Source organism: Pipistrellus kuhlii, unplaced genomic scaffold (genome assembly GCF_014108245.1).
Source record: "Pipistrellus kuhlii isolate mPipKuh1 unplaced genomic scaffold, mPipKuh1.p scaffold_m20_p_140, whole genome shotgun sequence".
Classification (NCBI taxonomy): domain Eukaryota; kingdom Metazoa; phylum Chordata; class Mammalia; order Chiroptera; family Vespertilionidae; genus Pipistrellus; species Pipistrellus kuhlii.
In genome coordinates this window covers 4,260-26,913 of record NW_023425450.1, presented here as the reverse complement: position 1 = coordinate 26,913, position 22,654 = coordinate 4,260, and the positions used below count along the sequence as shown (strand labels likewise).

Here is a 22,654-nt window from a genome sequence, read left to right as displayed (position 1 = left end):
GCCACCCACCCGGGCCCTGTCACCGAGAGGAGGCACCCTGAACCTCAGCGCTCTCTTTGGGAAAAAGCAAACGCCCCCCAGCCCTCCCCCCACCCCCCCATCCCGCCTCTAAACAAGCCAGCTGCTCCCACCGAGGGCAGTGCGCTGGGGCCCTCCCCCTCCTTCCTGGTCCCAGCCCCTCCCTCCCCCAACGCCAGGCCCAGGGCACCTGGGGGGCGTGGGGCTCCCTCCCCGCCTCGCCTTCGGGGTACAGGGGGGCCTTTTCGGGGGGACGAGCGCAGAGAAGGACTTTGGATACAATTCCTGAACCTGGAGTGTGAGTTCCTGAGACGTGAAATGATGCGTTCCGAGTGTGGCTTTCGGGGTGTGTGTGGGGGGGACCCCACGGGAAACAGCTTTGGGAGGAGGGAACCCCCCCCCCCGCCCCAGGCCTGGGAACGGGCACGAAGGCATTTCGCCCCATGGCCAAGAGGGGGCGCTGTCCCATCGTCCAGGCCTCCCCATGCCCATGACCCTGAGCAGCCCACTCTCTCTCTCCCTCGTGGGGGTCCATCCTGGACACCCATGCCCACCTGGGCGCCTACCCAGAACCCGCCCCCGCCCCTCACACCACTGGCCAGTCCCCGCTGACTCCGAGCACTTGGGTGCCACCCCCGCGGTCCCCGGAGCAGAGGGCGCCGTCCCCTCGGGGGGCGGGGGGCTGTGAGCGCCACCCCGCGGCCTATGAGCACCCACACCCTGAGCGAGCGAGCCAGGGGGCTGGGTGCCAGCGGGGTGGCTTCCTCCAAGGCACTCCGGGCCCCGGACGCCCGTCGACGGTCCCCTGAGGTCCCCCCAGGGTCATTCCTGCTCCTCGAGGCGGGCAGAGGGCCCTGTGCAATCCCCCCGAGTCCGCCCCGAACCCACACCCGCAGCCCCCAACACACACACACACACACGCACACACACACACGCGCGCGCGCGCGTACACACACGCGTGCCCACACAGGCACTGGCCTGCAGGCTCCTGTGCCCAGGCCCGGCTCTCCCCGGCTGTCTGCAGGCGGATGGACAGCATGCAGGGGTGCCCGGCCTCCGGGTCCATGTGCGGCTCGCACCCACCGCTGGCCCAGGCCTGGGGTCCGTCGTCGGGAGGAACGTGCAGGCTCTCCGTGCTCTCCCTCGGCGTCTGGAGGGTTCGCGCGGGACACGCAGAGGGACAGGCGGGGTCCGGGCGGCCGAGCATCCGAAACGCGCCATCTGCCGTCGTCAGGGCCGCGAGGAAGCGGAAGGCAGGGTCCCCCCGGCATGTCCGCCCCGGAACGCCCGGAATCTCCAAGTCACCGCGGCCCGGGGTCCTGTGGGGACGGAGCCGCGTGGGCGGGCGGCCGGCCGGAGGACCCCACGCATCACCGGCTCAGACAGAGGTGTCCCCGGAGCAGGGGGCGGGCGGTGGGGAGACGGAGAGCGTGGTCCGATCGGGAACCGTCCCCGGTGCCTGGTGCAAGGACGCTGGGCGGCCAGCGTCCCCGGGGAGGCCCGGGCTGTCTCGGGAGCCGTCCACGGTGCCGTGTCTCCCAGCCGGCACTGTCCCTCCGGCCCAGGGCCCCTCGGAGAGGCCAGAGGGAGGGTCGCCCAGGCAGGAACGGGGAGACCGTCCCCGGGGGAGAGGGCTGCTCCTTCGCCCCTTTGCCCGGCTCCTCCGCTTAAGGCCCGGTCGCTCGGAGCCGGCTGTGCCGCTGGGCCCCGGGCCAGAGGGGTCACCAGCTCGGCCACCTGCTGCCGGCCGCCGGCCGCCACCTTCTCCGCTGAGTCCTCGGCTGCGGGGGGCGGGGGAAACGCGAGTGCAAATGTCTGTCCAGAGTGAGGCGCGTCCGTCCCTGAGAAAGGGGAGTCACACCGCGGACACCCCTCCGTGGGTCTGTCCCTTGTGCAATCGCTGGGGAAGGGTGTTTTGTGTTTGTTTGTTTGTTTGTTTGTTTGTTTAAAAAAAACTTTTTTCCCCTTACAAATGGAGTCTGACACCTGAGGTGAAGAAGATTGAGGGAGGGAAGGGTCGCCTGCATTCATGTCTCTCTCTCTCTCTCTTATTTTTTTTTATAGATTTTCCGCAGAGAGGAAGGGAGAGGGATAGAGCTAGAAACGTCGATGAGAGAGAGACATCGACCAGCTGCCTCCTGCACGCCCCCTACCGGGGATGTGCCCACAACCAAGGTCCATGCCCTTGACCAGAATCGAACCCGGGACCCTCAGTCCGCAGGCTGACGCTCTAGCCACTGAGCCACACAGGTTTTGGTGCTTCTCTCTCTCTCTCTCTCTCTCTCTCTCTCTCTCTCTCTCTCTCTCTCTCTCTCTCTCTCTCTCTCTCTCTCTCTCTCTCATGAATCCTGTCCCCTGGAGACAACAGAGGGAGGAAGGGAGGGAGACACAGAGACACACATCGCTGGCTTGCCTCGCTCTCCTGCTCCCACCAAGGAGGAGGTACCCGCCCTTGACCTTGACTCGAACTTGGGGAACCTGGGGCCCTTGGGCTTGCAGGCTTTTCCTCTTTCCTTTTCTCTTTTCTTTCCAGATGACTGAAGAGAAAGAGGGGGGTCCCAGGAGAACGGGAGAGAGCATCCGAGTGCTCATGGCTGTCCTGGGGAGGTGGGAGGGGGAGAGAGAGAGAGAGAGAGAGAGAGAGAGAGAGAGGGAGAGAGAGAGAGAGGAGTGGGGGGAACCTCCGTGCGCACAGGAGCGCACAGGAGCGCACAGGGCGGAGGCGCGCAAGCCGGTGTTGCGCCGGGTTGGGGGCGGGTCTGTGCTGTTTTGGGGGGTCCCTCGCCGGCGGGGGGTCCTCAGGGCGGACTGGCCGGCGGGTCTGTGCTGTTTTTGGGGGTCCCTCGCCGGCGGGAGCCTCAGGGCGGGCTGGCCAGGCTGGGGTCGAGTCTGTGCTGTTTTGGGGGATCCCTCGCCGGTCAGGGGCCTCAGGGCGGGCTGGCCGGGCTGGCGGGCGGGCTGCTGGCGTCGGAGCGGCTGTGGTCGCTGAGCGAGCCGGGGCGGGAGCCCCCGGAGCCGCACCCCCCGCCGCGGCGCGGCAGCAGCCCCGCGTGGAAGCCGGCGTGGCGGCGCGCGTGCTTGGTGAGGTGGTCGCTGCGCATGAAGCGCTTGCCACACAGCGGGCAGCCGAAGCGCTTCTCGCCCGTGTGCGTGCGGTGGTGGCGCGCCAGCTCGTCCGAGCGCGCGAACCGCTTGCTGCAGGCGGGCCAGCCGCAGGCGAAGGGCCGCTCTCCTGCGGGCGGAGGGGGACACGTCAGCGGGCGGGGCGCACGGGGCGTAGCCACCCCCACACCCCCTCCCCAGACACCCCCTCCCCAGACACCCCCTCCCCAGACACCCTCTCCCCAGACACCCCCTCCCCAGACACCCTCTCCCCAGACACCCCCTCCCCAGACACCCCCTCCCCAGACACCCGTTTGGGGACCCGGGGCCAGGCGCGCGCTGGGGCGGGGAACCCAGCAGGTGCGCGCAGGCAGGGGCGCAGGCGGGTGGCCGGTGCGCGCAGGGCGGGGCCCCGGGGGTTCAGGGCCGGGTGCTGGGAGGCGGGGGGCGGGCAGGGCGGGAGGGGGAGCCGGTGGGTGCAGGACAGGGCGGGGTGCAACGTCCCGGGCCGGGAAGCGGCGCGATTGCCTCATCTCACCGGGAACAGCGCGTCCCAAGCCCAGAGCGCGCTGGCACCGCCCAGGCCCGGGATGGCCCGTCCCCTCCCGGAGCCGGGGCGGGGCGGCCGGGGCGGGGCGCTCGGGGTTCCCCTCCCCTCCCCTCCCTCCCTCCCGCCCTCCTCCGGGGGCCCCTCAGCCCCACCCAGGCCCCCCTCCCCGGTCCTCCCCGGCCGCGCCCACAGCGGCCCCTGCGCGCAGCTCCGGCCCCGCACCCAGCCCAGCCCGGGCGCCGGGGACCCCCCTCCCGCCCCGCACCCCGGGGACAGGGCCTGCTCGCTCCCCGCGCCCCGCACCCCTCCAGGAGCCAGGGGGTCCCGGTTCGGGTCCTGGGGTGAGGGCACAGGCCTGGGGGTGAGGTCTCCATCCCGGGGAGCAGGCGCGCAGGAGGCAGCCGGTCCATGATTCTACCTCATCAGTGATGTTTCTATCCCCCGCTCCCTCTCCCTCCCTCTCTGACATCCATACTAACGTATTTTCTTTAAAATAAAAATCACACAACAAGCAAAGGGCCTGGGCCAGTGTCTCCACGCAGCCCCGCCCACCCAGCAGCCCCCACGGGGGAGGAGCCATGTCTGCACCCACGGAACCACTTCTGGGGCATTATTATTATTATTATTATTATTATTATTTAAAAGTATTCTTATTGATTTTTTACAGGGAGGAAGGGAGAGGGAGAGTTAGAAACAGCGATGAGAGAGAAACATCCATCAGCTGCCTCCTGCACGCCCCCCACTGGGGATGTGCCCGCCACCAAGGCCCATGCCCTTGACCGGGAATCGAACCCGGGACCCTTCCGTCCGCAGGCCGACGCTCTATCCACGGAGCCACGCCGGTCTCGGCGCCGAGCTTCGTTTTATTTTAGTTTCCACAGATGGGGGACCCTGGCCCACCGGACCCTGTAGGCCTCAGGGGGTGGGGCTGTAGGTTAGGAGGCTTGTCTGTTACCCGTGAGCCCCCCACCTTCCCCCACCCACCACCACCCATAAAGCCAGTTTCCAAGCAGACCCAGGGGGACCCGCCAGGCCCCTGGAGCCACCTGCTGCCCTGCCGCCCCGCCCACAGCTCCCCTCACAGGCCCTGCTCCTCCGAGGGTGGGAGGGGGGTGCTGTGCGGGGAAGGGGGGCCTCGGAGTCAGAGGGACAAACAGCAGCCACGTCCAGCCACGTCCCTCCCACCAGGCAGCCTGGAGGCACCCGCCACTCAGAAGACTTAAAAGGGAAGCATTTGCCCGGAGGCACAGGAGCCAGGGCGGTAATTATGGCCTCCAGGCTGCTGGGCCCGGCTCCCGTCCTCCACGTGGCTCCCTGCACCCTCCCATGCCTGTCTGTGTGTGTGTGTGTGTCTGTCTGTCTGCGGAGAGCCAGCCGGGGGCGGGGGCGGGGGCAGGGGGGCACGGGGGCGGGCAGCCAGGTGCTGGCAGCAGGCCGAGGCCCTCCCAGGTGGCTGAGGGCGGCCGCCCGTCCGCCCAGCTGTCGGCTGTGGTCACGCACGGCCACGGGGAGGGGTTGGGGGGAGGGGGGCCCTCAGAGACTCCGAGAAGCCACCCTGGGGGCCTCAGGCCGTCCCCTTCTTCCCACAAGGAAAGCTCCCTCTCGAGGGAGGGAGGGGGGAGAGGGCCCAGCCCGGCAGAGGCTGCCCTCCCCGCCCGCTGCCACCTGGCACGGGCACCCGGGAGCTTGAGCAACCATCTGTCCTACTTCTGCTTCCTGTGTCTCTGCCCGCCCTCCCCTCCCGTCCGCGCGCCCTCCTCCCCTCCTCCCCCCTCCCTCCGCCTCCTGGGTGGGTCTCAGCAGCCAGCGGGCGCCCTGCTGGGCCAGGCACCTGCCCGCACCAGCTCCGCAGGTGTGCTGCTTTGGTTACAGGTTCGATTCCCAGCCCCCACAACCCCCCCGCCCCCATGGGAGGCAGCCAATCGGTGTGTCTCTCTCATGAGGACGTGTGTGTGTGTGTGTGTGTGTGTGTGTGTGTGTGTGTGTCTCCCTCTCCCCGCTCCCTTCCGTCCCTCTGAAAATCAGCCTCATTCCTGCGGTGGATTTTTTTTTTTTAATTTAAAAAAAAATGTTTTAAATATATTTTTGTTGATTTCAGAGAGGGAGGAAGAGGAGGAGGGAGGAAGAGAGAGAGAAGCAGCATCGATGCTGAGAGAGAATCACGGACCGGCCGCCTCCTGCACAGCCCCCCAGGTGTGTGCCCTCGACGGGGAGTCGAACCCTGACCCTCTGGCTCCGAGGTCGAGGCTCCAGCCCTGAGCCACCCTGGCAGGCCGGGCTGCGGAAACTATTTTGTTTAAAAAAGCCGCTTGCAGAGCCTGGCCAGAGTGGACGGGCGGACAGATCAATACACAGGTTGTGGGATCTATAATAAAAAAAATAATAAAAGCGTAATATGCTGATTAGACCGGACAGCCGAACAACCTTGGTTAGGGGCAATCAGGCAGGCAGGCAAGTGGTTAGGGGTGATCAGGCAGGCAGAGGGGTTAGGGGCGATCAGGCAGGCAGAAGGGTTAGGGGTGATCAGGCAGGCAGGTGAGTGGTTAGGGGTGATCAGGCAGGTGAGTGGTTAGGGGCGATCAGGCCGGCAGGCAGAGGGGTTAGGGGCGATCAGGCCGGCAGGCAGAGGGGTTAGGGGCGATCAGGCAGGCAGGTGAGTGGTTAGGGGCGATTAGGCCGGCAGGCAGAGGGGTTAGGGGTGATCAGGCAGGCAGGTGAGTGGTTAGGGGCGATCAGGCAGGCAGACGAGCAGTTAGGAGCCCTGCGGTGTCTGGCCCAAACCGGCAGTCGGACGGACACCCCCCGAGGGGTCCCAGATTGTGAGAGGGTGCAGGCCGGGCTGAGGGGCCCCTTCCCATCCTCCGAGCAGTAACTTCATGCAGGTAGGCCCCTGGCTCTATTATAAAACAGCAGCTTCGTATTCCAAACCCGGCTCCTGCCCTGGGCCCGCAGCCCTGGAACCCGACCCCACTGCCTCCGGGGACAAAGCAGCTCGCCCACACACGTGGCTGCACGTGGCACACGCGTGGCTGCACGTGGCAGGGGCCACAGGCCGCGTGCGGGATTACACAGAGGTGCCGTCTCTGTCCCCGCCCCCGCCGGCCCTCCTGCGAGGGGTCATTGCTCACACTGGACAGTTTCCGTTCCCAGGTCCCGCTTCTGCTTTGTTTTCTTCCCAACCCTCCCCCAGGGTATTTTTCCAACGGTTTTCATTTTTTTATTTAAAAAAATATATATTGTATTGATTTTTCACAGAGAGGAAGGGAGAGAGAGATAGAAGCCTCGATGAGAGAGAAACACCGATCAGCTGCCTCCTGCACACCCCCCACTGGAGATGTGCCCACAACCCAGGTCCATGCCCTTGACCGGACCCTTCGGTCTGCAGGCCGACGCTCTGTCCACTGAGCCACACAGGCTAGTGCCAAGCTAACCCTTCTTTTTCTCAATGCGGGCGATGGGGTGCTCAGGGACCACGGATGGGGTGTGGGGACCTCCAGGCCAGGCCCCAGCCCCCCCAAACCCCTCTCCCCGAGGAACAGCAGAGCACCCTGGGCTGGGTGGGGCCGGGCCTGGGCCTGGGCCTCCCCGCAGCCAAGGGCCATGCCTGACCCCGGGGGCCCTGGGGAGCTCCCGTTCCCAGAGGGGGCTGAGCTGGGCCGGCTGAGGCTGTGGGGGGCTGCAGGCAGAGTGGGGTGCCCTTCCCAGGGGCTCCCTGAGACACCCCCTCCTCTCTGCACGTGAGCACCCTGCAAGCAGAGGGACCTCAGGGAGAGAGGGGGCTGGCGGGGTCCCACCTGCCCCCCATGTCCCCTCCTGCAGGCCCAGCTGCAGCCGCTCCTGTGGGAGCCCAGCCCTTCCCTCCCGGGAGCCATTCTGGGCGTGTTTGTGTGTGTGTGTGTGTGTGTGTGTGTGTGTCTCTGTGTGTGTGTCTCTGTGTGTGTGTGGTATGTGTGCGTGCGTGTGTGTCTGTGTGCATGTGTGTGTGTCTGTGTGTCTCTCTGTGTGTGTGTAAGTACGTGTGTGTGCGTGTCTGTGTAAGTACGTGTGTGTGTGTCTGTGTGTGTGCATGTGTGTGTGTCTGTGTGTGTCTGTGTGTGTGTCTGTGTGTGTGCATGTGTGTCTCTGTGTGTGCGTGTGTGCGTGTCTGTGTGTGTCTGTGTGTGTGTCTCTGTGTGTGTGTCTCTGTGTGTGTGTCTCTGTGTGTGTGTGGTATGTGTGCGTGTGTGTGTGTCTGTGTGTGCATGTGTGTGTGTCTCTCTGTGTGTGTAAGTACATGTGTGTGCGTGTCTGTGTGTGTGCATGTGTGTGTCTCTGTGTGTGTCTCTGTGTGTGTGTGTGGTATGTGTGCGTGCGTGTGTGTCTGTGTGTGCATGTGTGTGTAAGTACGTGTGTGTGCGTGTCTGTGTGTGTGCATGTGTGTGTCTCTGTGTGTGCCTGTGCGTGTGTGTGTGCGTGTGTGCGTGTCTGTGTGCATGTGTGTGTGTCTGTGTGTGCATGTGTGTGTGTCTGTGTGTCTCTGTGTGTGTAAGTACGTGTGTGTGCGTGTCTGTGTGTGTGCATGTGTGTCTGTGTGTGTCTGTGTGTGTGCGTATGTGCGTGTCTGTGTGCATGTGTGTGTGTCTGTGTGTGTGTCTGTGTGTCTGTGTGTGTGTGTGTGCCTCCTGTCGGGGGAGGAGGTCAGGGTGGAAATGGTGGGGCTAAAATTAGCCCGAGGCAAACAATCGGAGGCCAGGGCGGCCGGCGCTGGGGGGAGGTCAGCCGAGGACAGCGAGGACAGTCTGTTTGCTGCGGTGGCCGGGCCAGGCCCCGTCCGGGTCCGGGGCGGTGGGATGGGGGGGCCGTAAAGGGAATTGAAAACGAAAACGGATCTGGACGGGGTCCAGCACCAGCACCACGGGGACACGGGGACGGGGACGGGGACGGGCCAGATGGCAGGGGCTTGGCCAGCCCGGGGCCCTCCCAGGCTCTGCCCCGCCCCCAGGGCCGCCCCTGGCTCCCAGCGAAGGCGGGCCCGGAGAGGGGGTGACAGAGGCTCCCCGGCCCCCGACGGGCATCTCGGTGACCAGGGCCACAGGCCCGTGCCCTGCTCCGGTGGGGGCCCTGCTCTCTTTGTCTTTTCATATTTTTACTGACGGTTTCAAAAAAGGGGGGGGGGGGGCGGGAAGAAGGGGCTTGCCTTTTAAAAAATATTTCTATTGAGCCCTACCCGGTGTGGCTCAGTGGATAGAGCGTCAGCCTATAGACTAAGAGGTCCCGGGTTCGATTCCGATCAAGGGCCTGGACCTTGGTTGGGGGCACATCCTGGGCTGGGTGGGGCCGGGTCTGGGCCTGGGCCTCCCTGCAGCCAAGTGCCGCGTCTTTCTTTTTAAGGTCCTTGTATTGTATTGTATTGTATTGTATTTTCTCCCCCGTTGATTTGCAGAGAGGCTGGAAGGGAGCGGGGGAGACACAGGGAGAGAAACTCCGATCCCTCGCCTCCCACAGGCACCCATCCTGGGGACGGAGCCCACCGCCCCGCACGTGCCCCGAACGGGAATCGAACCCGTGGCCTTTCGGTGCCCAGGACGACGACGCTCAGCCCCGGAGCCACACGGTGGCGGCCGGGGCAGAACCCAGTTCCTCGAACCCGGACACACCCCTGCCTCCCGCCCTCGGCCTGGCCACGGGCCTGACCCCACGAGGGCTCGCACCCGGGGCCCTGTCCCCCGCCGTCCCCCCACGCCCCCGCTCCAGGCTGCCCCTCCCGGGCCTCAGAGGCCTGGCTGCGGACCGACCCCCACCCTGGGCCCTGGGGTGCGGAGCCCTGGGCAAGGGGGCGGCCGGGCCCCAAACTGCCAGGCGCCTGGGAACCGAGAGTTTCGGGGGCACAGGTGGTGCTCTCGTTTCTCCTCGTTCCTCCTGCAGGTGCGGCCGGGGCCCCGGGGAGGAAACAGGATGGACGAGGCGGCTGAGACAGCCCGAGGCTGGGGGTGGGGGGGAGCGGGGGGCATGGCGCAGGTCCTCAGGGTCACGGGGTCAGGGGGAATGGGGAGGAAGAGGTGCCCACAGCAAGGTCCCCGAGACGGAGCCCGGATCTGCCCCCCGCCCCGTCCCCCTTGCCCTAGAGAAAGTCCCAGGAGGAGGAGGAGGAGGACGAGGAGGAGGAGGACGAGGAGGGATGGCACCCGTACCCCACCCCGCCATGGGCTGGGCTCGGGGCAGGGGGACGGGCGAGAGCAGGCCCCCCGAGAGGCGGGGCCCCTCGGCCAGGGCGCCCCGAGTCCCATCGGCAGCGGCCAAGCCTGGACCCCCGAACCGGGAGGTCCCGGTCCATGCCGGGTTCGATTCCCGTCAGCTGGGCAGACACACTCCTGGTGGCACGGGCACCGGGCGGACGGACGCCAGGCCCCGGGCGTTGGGACGGGATGGGGTGCCGGCCCTGAGAGTGTTGGGGGACACCCCCCCGGGGCTGTCGGCCACCGGAGTCCGCCCGCCGACTATCTCAGCAGCAGCAGGCCTGTGCCCCGCTGGGCTCCGGGGGATGGAAAAGCCAAGATTAAGGCGCCAGCACCCGTGGGTGCCAGTGTGGGCCCGGGGCCTGGCTCCTGGCCAGCGCCCTATCGCCCTCCTCCCTGGGAGGGCGGGAGAGGGGCTCCGGAACATTCCGGCAGGGCGCTGACCCCCCAGGAGGGCGGGCCACTGAGTCACCTCCCTCCCAGACACTCCTCACCCCACAATGATCCCATCGGGCGTTTGAGGATTTCAGAGCATGAATCTGGGGGCACAGAGCAGGGGGCACCCCCCCACCGGCCACAGACACCCCACCGAGCCGGCTACTCTGTGCAGAACAAGAATGGGTGGGGTCTGGCCGTCTCCCACACACACTGAGACTGAGCAAGGGGGAGCCATCAGCCAAAGGACCTGTGAGCGAGCCCATGGGCCTGGCCGAGGGGCACAGACACCAGGGGGTGAGGGCGTGCGTGGGGGGGGTTGGGGGGTGTAAAGGGGGAAGAAGGTCACGTAGTAACACCTGAATCCATACAGAAACTTAAAAAAATAATAATAAAGATGCACCCAGCGGGCGGAGTGACTCAGAGGTGGAGCCCGGACCCAGGAGCCGGGAGGTCCCCGGTTCGATTCCCGCTCAGGGCATGTGCCCGGGTGGCAGGCTCCACCCCCATAGACATATTGGCGAGGAGACAGGATCCTACAGGAATACGTGGAAGATATTTACTTTGAAATATATGTATTTATTTATTTTTAATTAAATATAGCTTATGGATGTTTTCACAGGGAGGACGGGAGAGGGAGAGAGAGAGAGTGAGACACGTGGATGAGAGAGAAACATCCATCAGCTGCCTCCCACCACCGAGGCACATGCCCTCGGCCGGAATCGAACCCGGGACCCTTCAGAGGGTTCGATTCCCGGTCGAGGGCATGCACCTGGGTTGCAGGTTCGATGATTCCCAGCTGCAGCCGGGACACGTGCAGGAGGCAGCCAATCGATGTGCGTCTCTCCCACATCAACGTTCCTCCCGCTCTCCTCCCTCCCTCCCTCCCATCCCCTCTCGCTACAAAGGCGAAGAACAGACACCGTGACTCCGTCCTAGAACCTGAGACGGCGGGAAGGTGAGAACGCCGGCTAGCGAGCATGCAGAGCGCGGCCGCCAGTTGCCACGGTGACCCCGTGTTTAGCTCCGTTTGCTCTTAGTCAGCAGGGGGAGGAGGCAGGCCTTACCGGGAACCAGGCCGCCGCCTCCCGCACCCCCACGGGTTTAAAAAAAAAAAAAAGCAGGCTTAGAAGCACGCCCTTCCCTCCAGGGAGCAAGCTGAGCCATGCCCGTCCCCACTGCCCCCCCCGGAGGCCCTGTCTGCCCTGCTCCCCTCTGTCCCCGCAGGCACGGACCCCCTCTCCCTGAGGGCCCCAGGGGAGCAGCGGGCGGCGGCGGCTCGTCTCCGGCCAGCCCCCCAACCTGTCTCTAAGGCCCCCCTTCTTATGTTTAAACTTTTTAAAAATATATATATATTTTTATTGATTTTTTTACAGAGAGGAAGGTAGAGGAGGGAGAGAGAGTTAGAAACATGGACAAGAGAGAAATATCCATCAGCTGCCTCCTGCACACCCCCCACCTGGGGGTGTGCCCGCAACCCAGGCACATGCCCTTGGCCGGAATCGAACCCGGGACCCTTCCGTCCGCAGGCCGACGCTCTGTCCGCTGAGCCGCACCGGTGAGGCCCAAGGCCCCCCTTCTGGCTGACTCTCCGTGAGCCGGAGAGCGGGCAGCCCAGCCTAAGAACGTGCTTTTGCGGTGGGTCAGTGCGTGCTTGCTTTTCTAAAAAACAAAACACACAGAGCACGCTTCAAAAGAAAAAAAAAGTGCAAATAAAAAAAACACGTTTCGGTCCCGCAGTCCCCAGTGGGAGGGAGGGCCGGGGTAGAAGGGGGGGTGGAGAGGGGGGAGGAAGAGGAAGAAGAGGAGGGAGAGGAGGAGGAAGGGGAGGAGGAGGGAGGAGGAGAGCGGGGAGGGCGGGCAGAGGGGCAGGAAGGAGGAGGCGGGTGCTCAGGGCTGAGCCCTCGGCTGCAGACAAAGCCGGGCCTGGCCTGGCCTGGCCTGGCCCCCCGCCAGGGCCGCCCCACACGGGGCCGCAGGCGGCTGGCGGGGGGCCAGGGCGGGAGGCCTGGGCCTGGGCCCCCTCCAGCTCTGCCCAGCTCCCCGCTCTCATGGAAGGCCAGCCCGGCCCACGGCAGGCACACAGGGCCCTGCCTCTGTCATCGGGGCTCCCCACCCCCGGGGGGTCCCCAGAAACCCCGACCGCAGGCCGGAGCCTCCTGGCCCGATGCCCGGGGCCTGGCTGCCGTCCAGCCAGCTCTGGCTGGAGGCTGAGCACCTGCAGGTGAGCACACACACACGCACGCACACGCACCCTCATACACTCGCTCATGCAGGACACACGCAAAAACACACGCATGAACACCCAGAGAACACCCAGTGCCTGAGGCCAAGCAGCAAAGCCGTTTTTTTGTTTTTTTTTTAGAAAACAGGACGATGCCCGGCTGGTGTGGCTCAGTGGGTGGAGCGTTGACCTAGGAACCAGGAGGTCAGGGCACAGGCCTGGGGCTGTGCAGGCTCCACCCCCAGTGGGGGGCGTTCAGGAGGCAGCCGGTCCATGATTCTCTCTTACCTCGGATGTTTCTCTCTCTTTACCTCTCCCTGCCTCTCTGAGATCAATACAATATATGTCAGCCCTGGCCGGTTGGCTCAGCGGATAGAGCGTCGGCCTGCGGACTGAAGGGTCCCGGGTTCGATTCCGGTCAAGGGCATGCACCTTGGTTGCGGGCACATCCCCGGGAGGGGGTGTGCAGGAGGCGGCTGGTGGATGTTTCTCCTCTCTCATACTAGCTCTCTATTCCTCTCCCTTCCCCTCTGTAAAAAAAAAAAATCAATAATATATATATGTATCTTAGAAATCAATGGAAGAGCATCCTCGGTGAGGATTAACAATAACAACAATAATAACTTAACAAATAAAAACCTGCTTTGAGAAGAACAGAAGGCGGTGCCAGCCTGCCCGGTGGGTGAGGGAGGCCCTGGGTGGTGGGAGGGGACGGGCAGGGGGTCAGGTCCCCGTCCGCCAGGCGGTCACGCAGGACCACGCACAGCCCGCCCGGCCCCCGCCCGCCGGCCAGGTCCGCTGAGCTGCAGGACACACAGTGGCAGCTCCCGGACTGGCCCACAGGGGTCACCCCTCCTGCAGGGCGCGTGCGTGTGCGTGTGGGGGGGGAGGGGTGCAGTCACGGGGCCACCCCCAGCCCCTCCCCCCGATCCCAGACTGGGTTTGGAACGACGTGTCCGTCCAGGGTCAGGCCAAACAGCCCTCCACGCCAAGGACACGCCAAGGACACGCCCTGGCCCGGGCCCTTTGTCCCTCCCCCTCCCTCCCTCCCTCCCTCCGCCTCTGAGGGCGGGTTCTGAGGTTCCAGCGCCTTTGGGGTTTCCTCTGGCTTTCCCAACCCTGACTTCCTTGCAAAACCCTGTCGGCCGGCCGGGCAGCCATTAGCTGGACTTCCACCTCCCGCCCTAGGCCCGTTCTCTCCTTTCTCTCTTTTCTCCCCGGCGGCTGTGTGCCCGTGGACTGTCTCAGAGAGAGCGGGAGGGGGAGGCCGAGAGAGAGAGAGAGAGCGAGAGAGAGAGAGGGAGAGAGAGAGGGAGAGAGAGAGAGAGAGAGACATCGTGGATGTGAGTGAGACGGGTCAGGCTGGGGACTGAGCCTGCAGCCCCAGGACACGCCCTTGACCACAGTGGAACCCGGGTCCTGCCGTCCACGTTCCCACAACCAGAGTCCACACAGGTGGACGCCAGGCCTGGGGGCTTAGCTCAGACACAACAGCGAGCGAGGGGCGCACCTACGTGTGTGCCCGCGTGCGTGCACGTGTGTGCCCGCGTGCGTGCACGTGTGTGCCCGCGTGCGTGCACACGCGTCGGGCAGGCCAGGGGAGGGCCCCAGGGCGGAGCCTCGGGCGGGGTGAGGATTTCTCCGTCGCGCACTGCGTGCCAACGGCACCGGGCGCGGCCCCATGTTTGAGCATCAACCCGAGAGCCAGAAGGTCACAGTCTGATTCCGGTCAAGGGCACAGGCCCGGGTTTCCAGCTCGATCCCCAGCAGGGAGCGTGCAGGAGGCAGCTGGTGCACGATTCTCCCTCCTCATCGATGTTCCTCTCTCCCTCTCCCTCTCCCTCTCCCTCTCCCTCTCCCTCTCCCTCCCTCTCCCTCCCTCCCCCTCCCATTGTGTCTGGAATCAATAAAAATATATTTTAAAAAAGGAATACATACATGGCAAACATGCTTTTTTTAAAAAAAAATTTATTAAAAAAAAATATTTCCGCCCTCACCGGCGTGGCTCCGTGGATAGAGCGTCGGCCTGCGGACGGAAGGGTCCCGGGTTCGATTCCAGTCAAGGGCACGGACCTCGGTGGCGGGCACATCCCCGGCGGGGGGCGTGCAGGAGGCAGCTGGTGGCTGACTCTCTCTCGTCGATGTTTCTAGCTCTCTGTCCCTCTCCCTTCCTCTGTGTAAAAAAAAAAAAAATCAATACAATACATTTAAGAAGTAAAATAAATATTTCCACCAGCAAGACCCGGAAAACCTTCTGACGCAGGTGGAAGAGGAGGCAGAATTTCACGCGGTCACAGAGGCCACACCCGCCCTGGCCGCGTTGCTCATGAACGCCGTCCGGGAGCGCATTCCTCCGCGTGCGATGCGCCCGCCAGGCACCGCCGTCGCCACCTGACCCCGCCCCGGGCAGGCCTGGGTGCCCACGTCCCCGGCTGGATTTTTTTTTTCATTATTTACTTATTTATTTATTTAAATATATTTTATTGTGTTGTTGTTTTTTTTACAGAGAGAAAGAGAGAGGGATAGAGAGTTAGAAACATCGATGAGAGAGAATCATCGATCAGCTGCCTCTTGCACGCCCCCCACTGGGGATGTGCCCGCCACCAAGGTACAGGCCCTTGACCGGAATCGAACCCGGAACCCTTCCGTCCGCGGGCTGACCCTCCATCCACCAGCCAGGGCTCAATTTAAAAAAAAAAAAAAGGGGGGGGGGTTGTTTGTGTGTGTGTGTGTGGTGTGGGTGTGTGTGGGTTTTTTTTTTGCCCTAGCTGGTTTGGCTCAGTGGATAGAGCGTCGGCCTGCGGACCGAAGGGTCCCGGGTTCGATTCTGGCCTAGGGCACATGCCCGGGGTGTGGGCTCGATCCCCAATAGGGGACATGCAGGAGGCAGCCGATCCATGATGCTCTCTCATCCTTGGTTTCTCTCTCTCTCTCTATCCCCCTCCCCTCCTATAAATCAATAAAGAAATATATTTTTAAAAAACGTTTTTAAATTAAAAAAAAAACACCTATTTTTCGCTGCCTTCTTCACCCCCCCCCCCCACACACACACACACAGGCACACACACAGGCACACCTCCACCGCGGCCTGCAGACGCTCAGGGGCCTCCAGCCGTCTTTCCTCTGCGGGCAGGGAGGGGTGCAGACAGCACCCAGCAGGCCCCGCCCCACGCCAGCCGCGCCCGGCGGGTGGGTGGGTGGGTGGGTGAGTGGGTGACCGGCCCTCGCTGCTGTGGGGGCCGAGCGCCCGCCGGGGCAGGGCCCAGGGGAGCCAGGGAGAGCCGGCGGCGGCGGGGGGCAGGGCCTGCGGAGCGGGCAGCTGCGGGCGCGGGGTTCCTCATGTTTTCGGGGTGAGGCATGTGCTGTGGGCGTGAGAGAGGGAGGCAGCGGTGCAACACCAGGAACCTCAGCCGGGGAGGAGGGGGAGGGAACCAAGAACATGTGTGTGTTTTTTTAAAAAGCCCTGACCGGTGTGGCTCAGTGGATAGAGCGCCAGCCTGCGGACAGAAGGGTCCCGGGTTCGATTCCGGTCAAGGGCAGGCACCTTGGTTGCGGGCACATCCCCAGGGGGTGGGGGGGGCGTGCAGGAGGCAGCTGGTCGATGTTTCTCTCCCATCGATGTTTCTAGCTCTCCCTCCCTCTCCTTTCTTCTCTGTAAATAGTTATACATATATATTTTAAAAATGCACAAAACGTAATGCGTCCTTTTATCTTTTATTTTAATTCTTTTTTAATGCGGGTTTTTTTTTTGTTTTGTTTTTTGTTTTTTTTACTGAGCCCCTGGGCCGTCTGGCTCCATGGATCGAGCATCAGCCTACAGACAGAAGGGTCCAGGGTTCGATTACGGTCAAGGGCACATACCTTCGAGGCAGGCTCCTCCCGGCCCGGCCCTGGTCTGGGCCCGTGCAGGAGGCAGCCCGTCGGTGTGTCTCTCTCCCTCTCCCTCTCCCTTCTGCTCTCCCTAAGGTCAATGGGACCACGTCCTCGGGGGAGGATGCACAGACAGGAAAAATCACGGTGACCGGGACACACACACGCGCTGGCCAGGGCCACACACACGCCTGGGACACGCATGCAAGGCCCTGGGAGGGCCCGAGGGAGGGCGGCACGGGTCCGAGGGGGAGGGGCAGGCTCGCACGCTGGGCCCGCACACTTCCGCATTTGTCTGAAGTTTCCCCACCGGCCCCACGGGCACCCCGGGGCGGCGAGGGGGGTGGGGGGAGGGAGAAGCCGGCCGCTCACCCCGCCCTGGGCTGGGCTGCCTGCTTCTCCGAGGCCCCCTCACCCTCAGGATGGAACCCCTGTTCCCGGGGAGCCAGCGGCTTCAGACCAGCCCCGCCCAAGCCCTAACAGGAAATGGCTGAGAGAAAGCAATCTGAGGGCTTCCCATCCTCACCCCACCGGGCGGGGGACACGGGGCCGAGCCTGGGGTCTGCAGGAGGCGTGGCTGGTCGTGTCCACCCCGGGGCCCAGCGTGCTGGCCAGACCCCCGAGCTGCTGGGATGGGCGGCGGGCAAGGAGATAAGTGGGATTTTTTAGAAATGTATTTTTATTGACTTCAGAGAGAGGAAGGGAGAGGGGGAGAGAGAGAGAAACATCCATGTTGAGAGAGAATCACGGACCGGCTGCCTCCTACACTCCTCACACGGGGGATGGTGCCTGCAACCCGGGCCTGAGCCCCTGATCAGGGATCGAACCCTGACCTCCTGGCTCCTAGGTCGACGCTCCATCACTGAGACCTTGTTGTCTTGGTTTTGTTTTCCCCGGGGCGATCGCTAGCTATAACATCAACAATGACTCGCCCTGGCTGGTGTGGCTCAGTGGATAGAGCGTGGGCCTGCGGACCGAAAGGTCCCGGGTTCGATTCCGGTCAAGGGCATGTGCCTTGGCTGCAGGCACATCCCCAGGAGGGGGTGTGCAGGAGGCAGCTGGTCAATGTTTCCCTCTCATCGATGACGTTTCTAGCTCTCTATCCCTCTCTCTTCCCCCCTGTAAAAAAAAAAACGAATGAAAAAATATAAAACATATTTTGAAAAAGGAAAAGAAAACCCAGGGAACTGGAGGCATCCCCTCAGGCAGCTGGTTCCAGGCACGCCCCCACTCCCCACCCGCCCAAGCCTGGCTCCCAGCGCCCGCCCCAATCCTCTAAGCCAAGGGGTCTGTGCGCTCAGGGCCCACAAAGCCTGGCCCCCGGCAAAGATCGGGGGGCGCAGCCAGCCAAGCCCGAGGTCACCCCCAGACCAAAGCCTTCCCCACCCCCAGCCCCCAGCGCCCAGCTCCACCTGCGACAGCGCGCCCCGCCCTCCACCCAGCCGCTCCCCAAATCTCCATCCCCACCCGAGCCACCGGTGCCACCCCATGGGAGGCCGGAGGGAGACTGGCCTGGGGGGACCCCACCCCCACAAAGAGGTCCCTAACCCCAGCCACGCCCCAAGCGCTGGCCCCGCCCCTGGATTCAGGGTCCCGGCTGCGCCCCGCCCTCAGTGCCACGCCCACCAGGACTCTGGGGTCCCCAAGCAGAACCAATACCTTCTCCCTCCGGGATCCAGATCCCCCCGCCCTCCAATCTGGATCCCACACACTTCACTCTGGACACCCCGAAGGCCTAGCCATGGCCCCCCATTTCACCCTGGACGGCCACGGGGTTTGGGGGGGGGCCAGGTGCCTCCGGGACGCGCGGGTCCTGGGCGCCTGCAGACCTGGGACCCGGTGCAACCGAGGGGAGGCGGCAATTTTTATTATTATTATTATTATTATTATTATTATTATTATTATTATTGATTTCAGAGGGAGGAAGGGAGGGAGAGAGAGAGGAACACCCATCGGCCGCCTCCTGCACGCCCCGCCCTGGGGGACCCAGCCCGCACCCCGGGGGGCCCTGCGCCCTGCCCGGACTGGAACCCGGACCTCCCGGCCCCTGTGTCTGGTGTAAACCAGCATTTCCACCGTCCGAGGAGCTCTATTCTGTACGTGAGAAGGCCCACCCGCTGGGACCCAGAAAGCAGCAGCAGGACGCGGGTGTTTTTGTTCTGTTTTTGTGCAGAATTTGCCCCAAATTAGGGAGGAAGGGAAGTGAGTGTCCGCGGAGGGTTCCCTCCCGGGCGCTCCGAGGAGGAACCGGGCGGTTCTGGCCGCCGAACCGGCACCGGGAGGTTCTCATCCACTGAAAGGCGGGGTGTGCTTTTGTTTTTTTGTTGTTGGTGGTTTGTTTGTTTTTGCTACTTTTTTTGTTTTGCAAACAAACAAACAAACAAACCAACAACCACAGAGCTCGGAGGAGTCAACTCCCAGGTGGAGGGCCCCCTGCGATGGGGATGGGAGGAGAGAGGGGGCGGCGCGCGGGGGTCCCCGGCGCCCAGGCTGCGCCCCGGGGCGCACGCCCCCAACCCCCGACCCCCGCACAGGTGCCCAGCGCCCCGCATCCATCCATCCGTCCGTCCTGCGCCAACAGCGAGCGCGGAGCCCGGCCCCTCCTTCCCGGTACGGAGCCCCGGGGTCGGGCGCTGCCCCCGCCCTCCCCCGCCGGCCGGATGGGCGTGGCTCCCCAACCCCGAGCCGGGGACGCACCGGGATCCGGGACCTCCACGCCCCCCCACCCCCACCCCCAGAAGCTCTGGTTTGGACAAATGAAACCTCGGGGCGCCGGAGAAATGGCAGGAAGGGGAGCGCAGAGAGTGTGCGGAGCGGCGCCGGAGGGAGCCCTGTCCCCGCGTGAACTCCGCCCGCCGCGCCCGGCCCCGCCCCGAGCGCGCGCCCGGCCCGGCCGGCGAGGGAGGGAGGGACCCGGAGCCAGGGCCACCCCGCTTTCCCCGCGGATCCCCGATGGCCTGGGGGGGCCCCCCACCCCGAGATCCCCGCCCAGCGCGCCCGCACCTGCCCCCTGGCCCCCCGGGTCAGGGCCGGGTCCCCGCCCCCAACCCGGATGACGACATCCGCCCCCGCGGCCCCGCCCGCGCGCCCGCCCGCCCTCCGGAGCGCGCCCGGGGAAGGGGGCGTGTCCGGCCGGCCGGCGGGGGGCGCGGTCGCCAAAGCGGGTGCGGGCGGCTCCGGGAGCTGCCGGGGACCCGCCTCCTCGCGGGGGGCGCGGGGGTGCCGACCGCAGGACCAGGACCGAGTTTGGGGGGAAGGGACGAGGCCCCGAGTGTCCCCGGCCCCTGGCGCCCTCTGCGCCTTTGCGCGCGCGCCCCGGCCGGCCGCACAGGGGGGCGTGGCCCGGCGCCTGGCACCGGGGGAGGCGCGGGGCGGGGAGGGGGGCGTAGGGAGGGCAGGGGGACCCCCACTGACCTGTGTGCGTCCTCAGGTGCGCCTTGAGGTGCGAGGACTTGCCGTAGACCTTCTCGCAGCCCGCGTAGTGGCACTTGTGCCTCCGCGGCGGCGACTCCGGGTCGGCGCGGCTGCGGGCCCGCCGGCCCCTTTGTCTGGGGCCGGGCTCCTGGGGCTCCACACCCGCCTCCTGGGGCTCCGGGGGCTCCTGTGGCTCCTGGGGATCCCCAAGATCCTCGGGATCGCTCCACGCGGGGCTCGGGGGCGCGGCGGGGCAGGCGCGCTCCGGGGAGGCCCGGGGGGCCGGGGGCGAGGCCGGGGGCAGGCGGCACGGGGTGCGCGCCTTGCGGGCCCCGGCCCCGGCGCCCCCCTCCCGGCGGCGGTCCCCCCGGCGGTCCTCCCCGGTCCCGGGGGGCGCGGGCGGCTGCTGGTTGAGGTCCGCCAGGATGCGCGCCACCACGAAGAGCGAGGCGCGGTCCTTGCCGTCGCGGCGCGGCTCCTCGGCGGCGGCGGAGACGGCGGAGACAGAGGTGGAGGCGGCGGGGACCGCGCCCTCGGGGCCCGGCTCCGGCCCCGGCGGCGCCCCCGCGCGCGGCCCGTGCACCACGGCGCGGCTGGACATGGACACGAGGCACTCGGCGGCGAAGTGGTCGACGTAGGCGGCGGCTGCCATGCTGCGGGCGGCTCCTCCTCGGCTCCTCGTCGTGATCAGAGGCGCATCCGCACCCCAAAGCCTCCCGGAGAGCGAGGGGGGCGGGGGACGGGGTGCAGGGGGTGCGGAGGGCGCTGCCCTCTCCGCCGCCGGCTGCGCGCGGGGCTCCGGGCCGCCTGCGCCGTCACCCGCCCGGCCGGGCCCCGGAGCGGGAGCGCATGGAGAGGGGCGCACGGAGAGGTTCAGGGGGGGCGGGCGTCCAGGAGGAGTTGGGGGCCCCCTCGAGCGGCCTGTCCTAGGGAAGCCGAGCGGGGACGGCGTTAGGAGGGACGGCGGCGGCGCCAAGCATTGTGGCGGGTGGACGGGCGGGACCGGCGCCGTGTGCGCGCCTCCCCGGCGGCTCGGTTGTGGGCGGCCCGGCCCCCGGGGGTGGGCGGGGCGGGGCCGGGGCCACATCTGGGCCCGACGTCAGCCCCCAGCCACATCCTGGCGGCGGCGCAGGGCGCAGGTTCCCGGCGGCGGCGGCGGCGGAGGCGGTGGCCGCGGGGAGCGGGGCGCGCGCCTGGAGAGGGGGCGGGGGACCCGGGAGCGCGCAGCCCGCGCTCACCCCGGGACAGGGGGGCGTGCCCAAAGGCTCAGGGGCGGGTCCCAACGAGCCGGGCCAATCCGGGGAGCCGCTAGGGGAGCCTCTGGCCCCGCCCCCGGGCCCCGACGCGCGGCCCCATAGGGGCGTGTCCCCCCGGCGCGGCCGGAGGAGGGGCGCGCGCGGTGGAGAGCTGGGGCCCTCCCGCCCTCCTCCTCCTCCTCTTCCTCCCCCTCCTCCTCCTCCCCCTCCCCCGGCCTCGGGGACCCCGCGGGGTGTTTTTCTGCCGGACCTTTTGTACGATCACGGCCTGGAACCCCCCGAATCCCCCCCCACGGTGTGAGGGAGGCGAGCCGCCGGGGAAGGAGGGGGGAGGAGGGAGGGGGTGCCCCTTTGTCCGTCCAGCCAGCCCCGCCCGCCCGCCCGCCAGGGGCGCCGGGGTGGGTGCGCCTCCTTCCCCCTCCGGAGCGCGCGGTTTGGCACCGCGGGGAGCCGTGCCTGCCGCCAGGGCTGGGGTGCGGGGGGCGCACCACTCCCGCCGCACCCACCACCCACCCCAGAAGGGGTCTTGGGTGACTCAGGCCGATGGGGTCCCCGCCGCGCTCCGGCCCTTGTCCCGCGCGCGCGCGTCCCGGGCTGGATCGGGGCGGCGGTTGGTTGGGGCGGGGCCGCTCCGGGGAGCGCGCGAGAGGCCCCGGGAGGGAGTTCCCTTCCCCGCCTGGCCCCGGGGCGGCCGGGGACCTGGGGCGGGTCCCCCGGAGCCAGAGGGGGTGCCCGAGCTGTAAACGGGGCCACCTGGGCGCGTGGGGGGCGCACGGGGTGTGGGGCGCGACCGCTGCGCGCGGGAGCTGAACTTTGCGCGCAGGGGCTGGCGGGCCCCTTCCTCCTGCTTTCTCTCCCTCCTCCTCCTCCTCCTCCTCCTCCTCCTCCTCCCAGGCCCAGGTCCAGGCCGGCAGCCAGCTTCTCCTCCAGGCCGCCCCTCTCCCACCCGCCGCGGGCGGCCGGCCGGCCGGGGAAAGGCTCCGCGCGGTGCCAGCTGCGGGGACCCCGCCCCCCCCGCGCGCCACCCGGCGGCTGGCGAGCCTCCGCCCGGAGGAGAGGCTGCGCCCGGCCTTCCCAGCCTGTCCACTTGCCCTTGACAACTAACTCCAAGGCGCCAGCCTGCCCTGCGCCCTCCGCCGCCCTGGCCATTCTCCTCCGGACCTGGGCCCACACCCCAACTTCGCGGCGAGCCCCTTACCCGACCCTGCAGCCCTGGGTTCTTCTTCTACTTCTATTTATTTTTTATTTAAATATATATATTTTTAAAATAAATTTTATTGATTTTTTTTACAGAGAGGAAGGGAGAGGGATAGAATGTTAGAAATATTGATGGGAGAGAATCATCGATCAGCTGCCTCCTGCACACGCCCCACCAGGGATGTGCCCGCAACCAATGTACATGCCCTTGACCGGGATCGAACCTGGGACCCTTCAGTCCGCAGGCCGACACTCTATCCACTGAGCCACATGGTTAAGGCTTTATTTATTTATGTTTTAACTAGAGGCCTGATGCACAGAATGTATGCACAGGGGAGGGGGTGTTGTCCCTCAGCCCGGCCTGCACCCTCTC

The 22,654-nt window shown here is 65.9% G+C and overlaps 1 protein-coding gene across 1 annotated transcript; it reads right to left on the bottom strand.

Moving 5' to 3' along the window:
- Positions 1 to 2,319: 2,319 nt before the first annotated feature.
- KLF13 (Kruppel like factor 13) lies at positions 2,320 to 20,979 on the bottom strand. Its single transcript, XM_036437594.2, has 2 exons — positions 19,829 to 20,979; positions 2,320 to 3,250 (listed from the first exon to the last, which is right to left on the bottom strand). Exons 1-2 carry the CDS (start codon positions 20,913 to 20,915, stop codon positions 2,946 to 2,948), a joined length of 1,392 nt encoding a protein of 463 aa, XP_036293487.2. The 5' UTR covers positions 20,916 to 20,979; the 3' UTR covers positions 2,320 to 2,945.
- Positions 20,980 to 22,654: the final 1,675 nt, after the last annotated feature.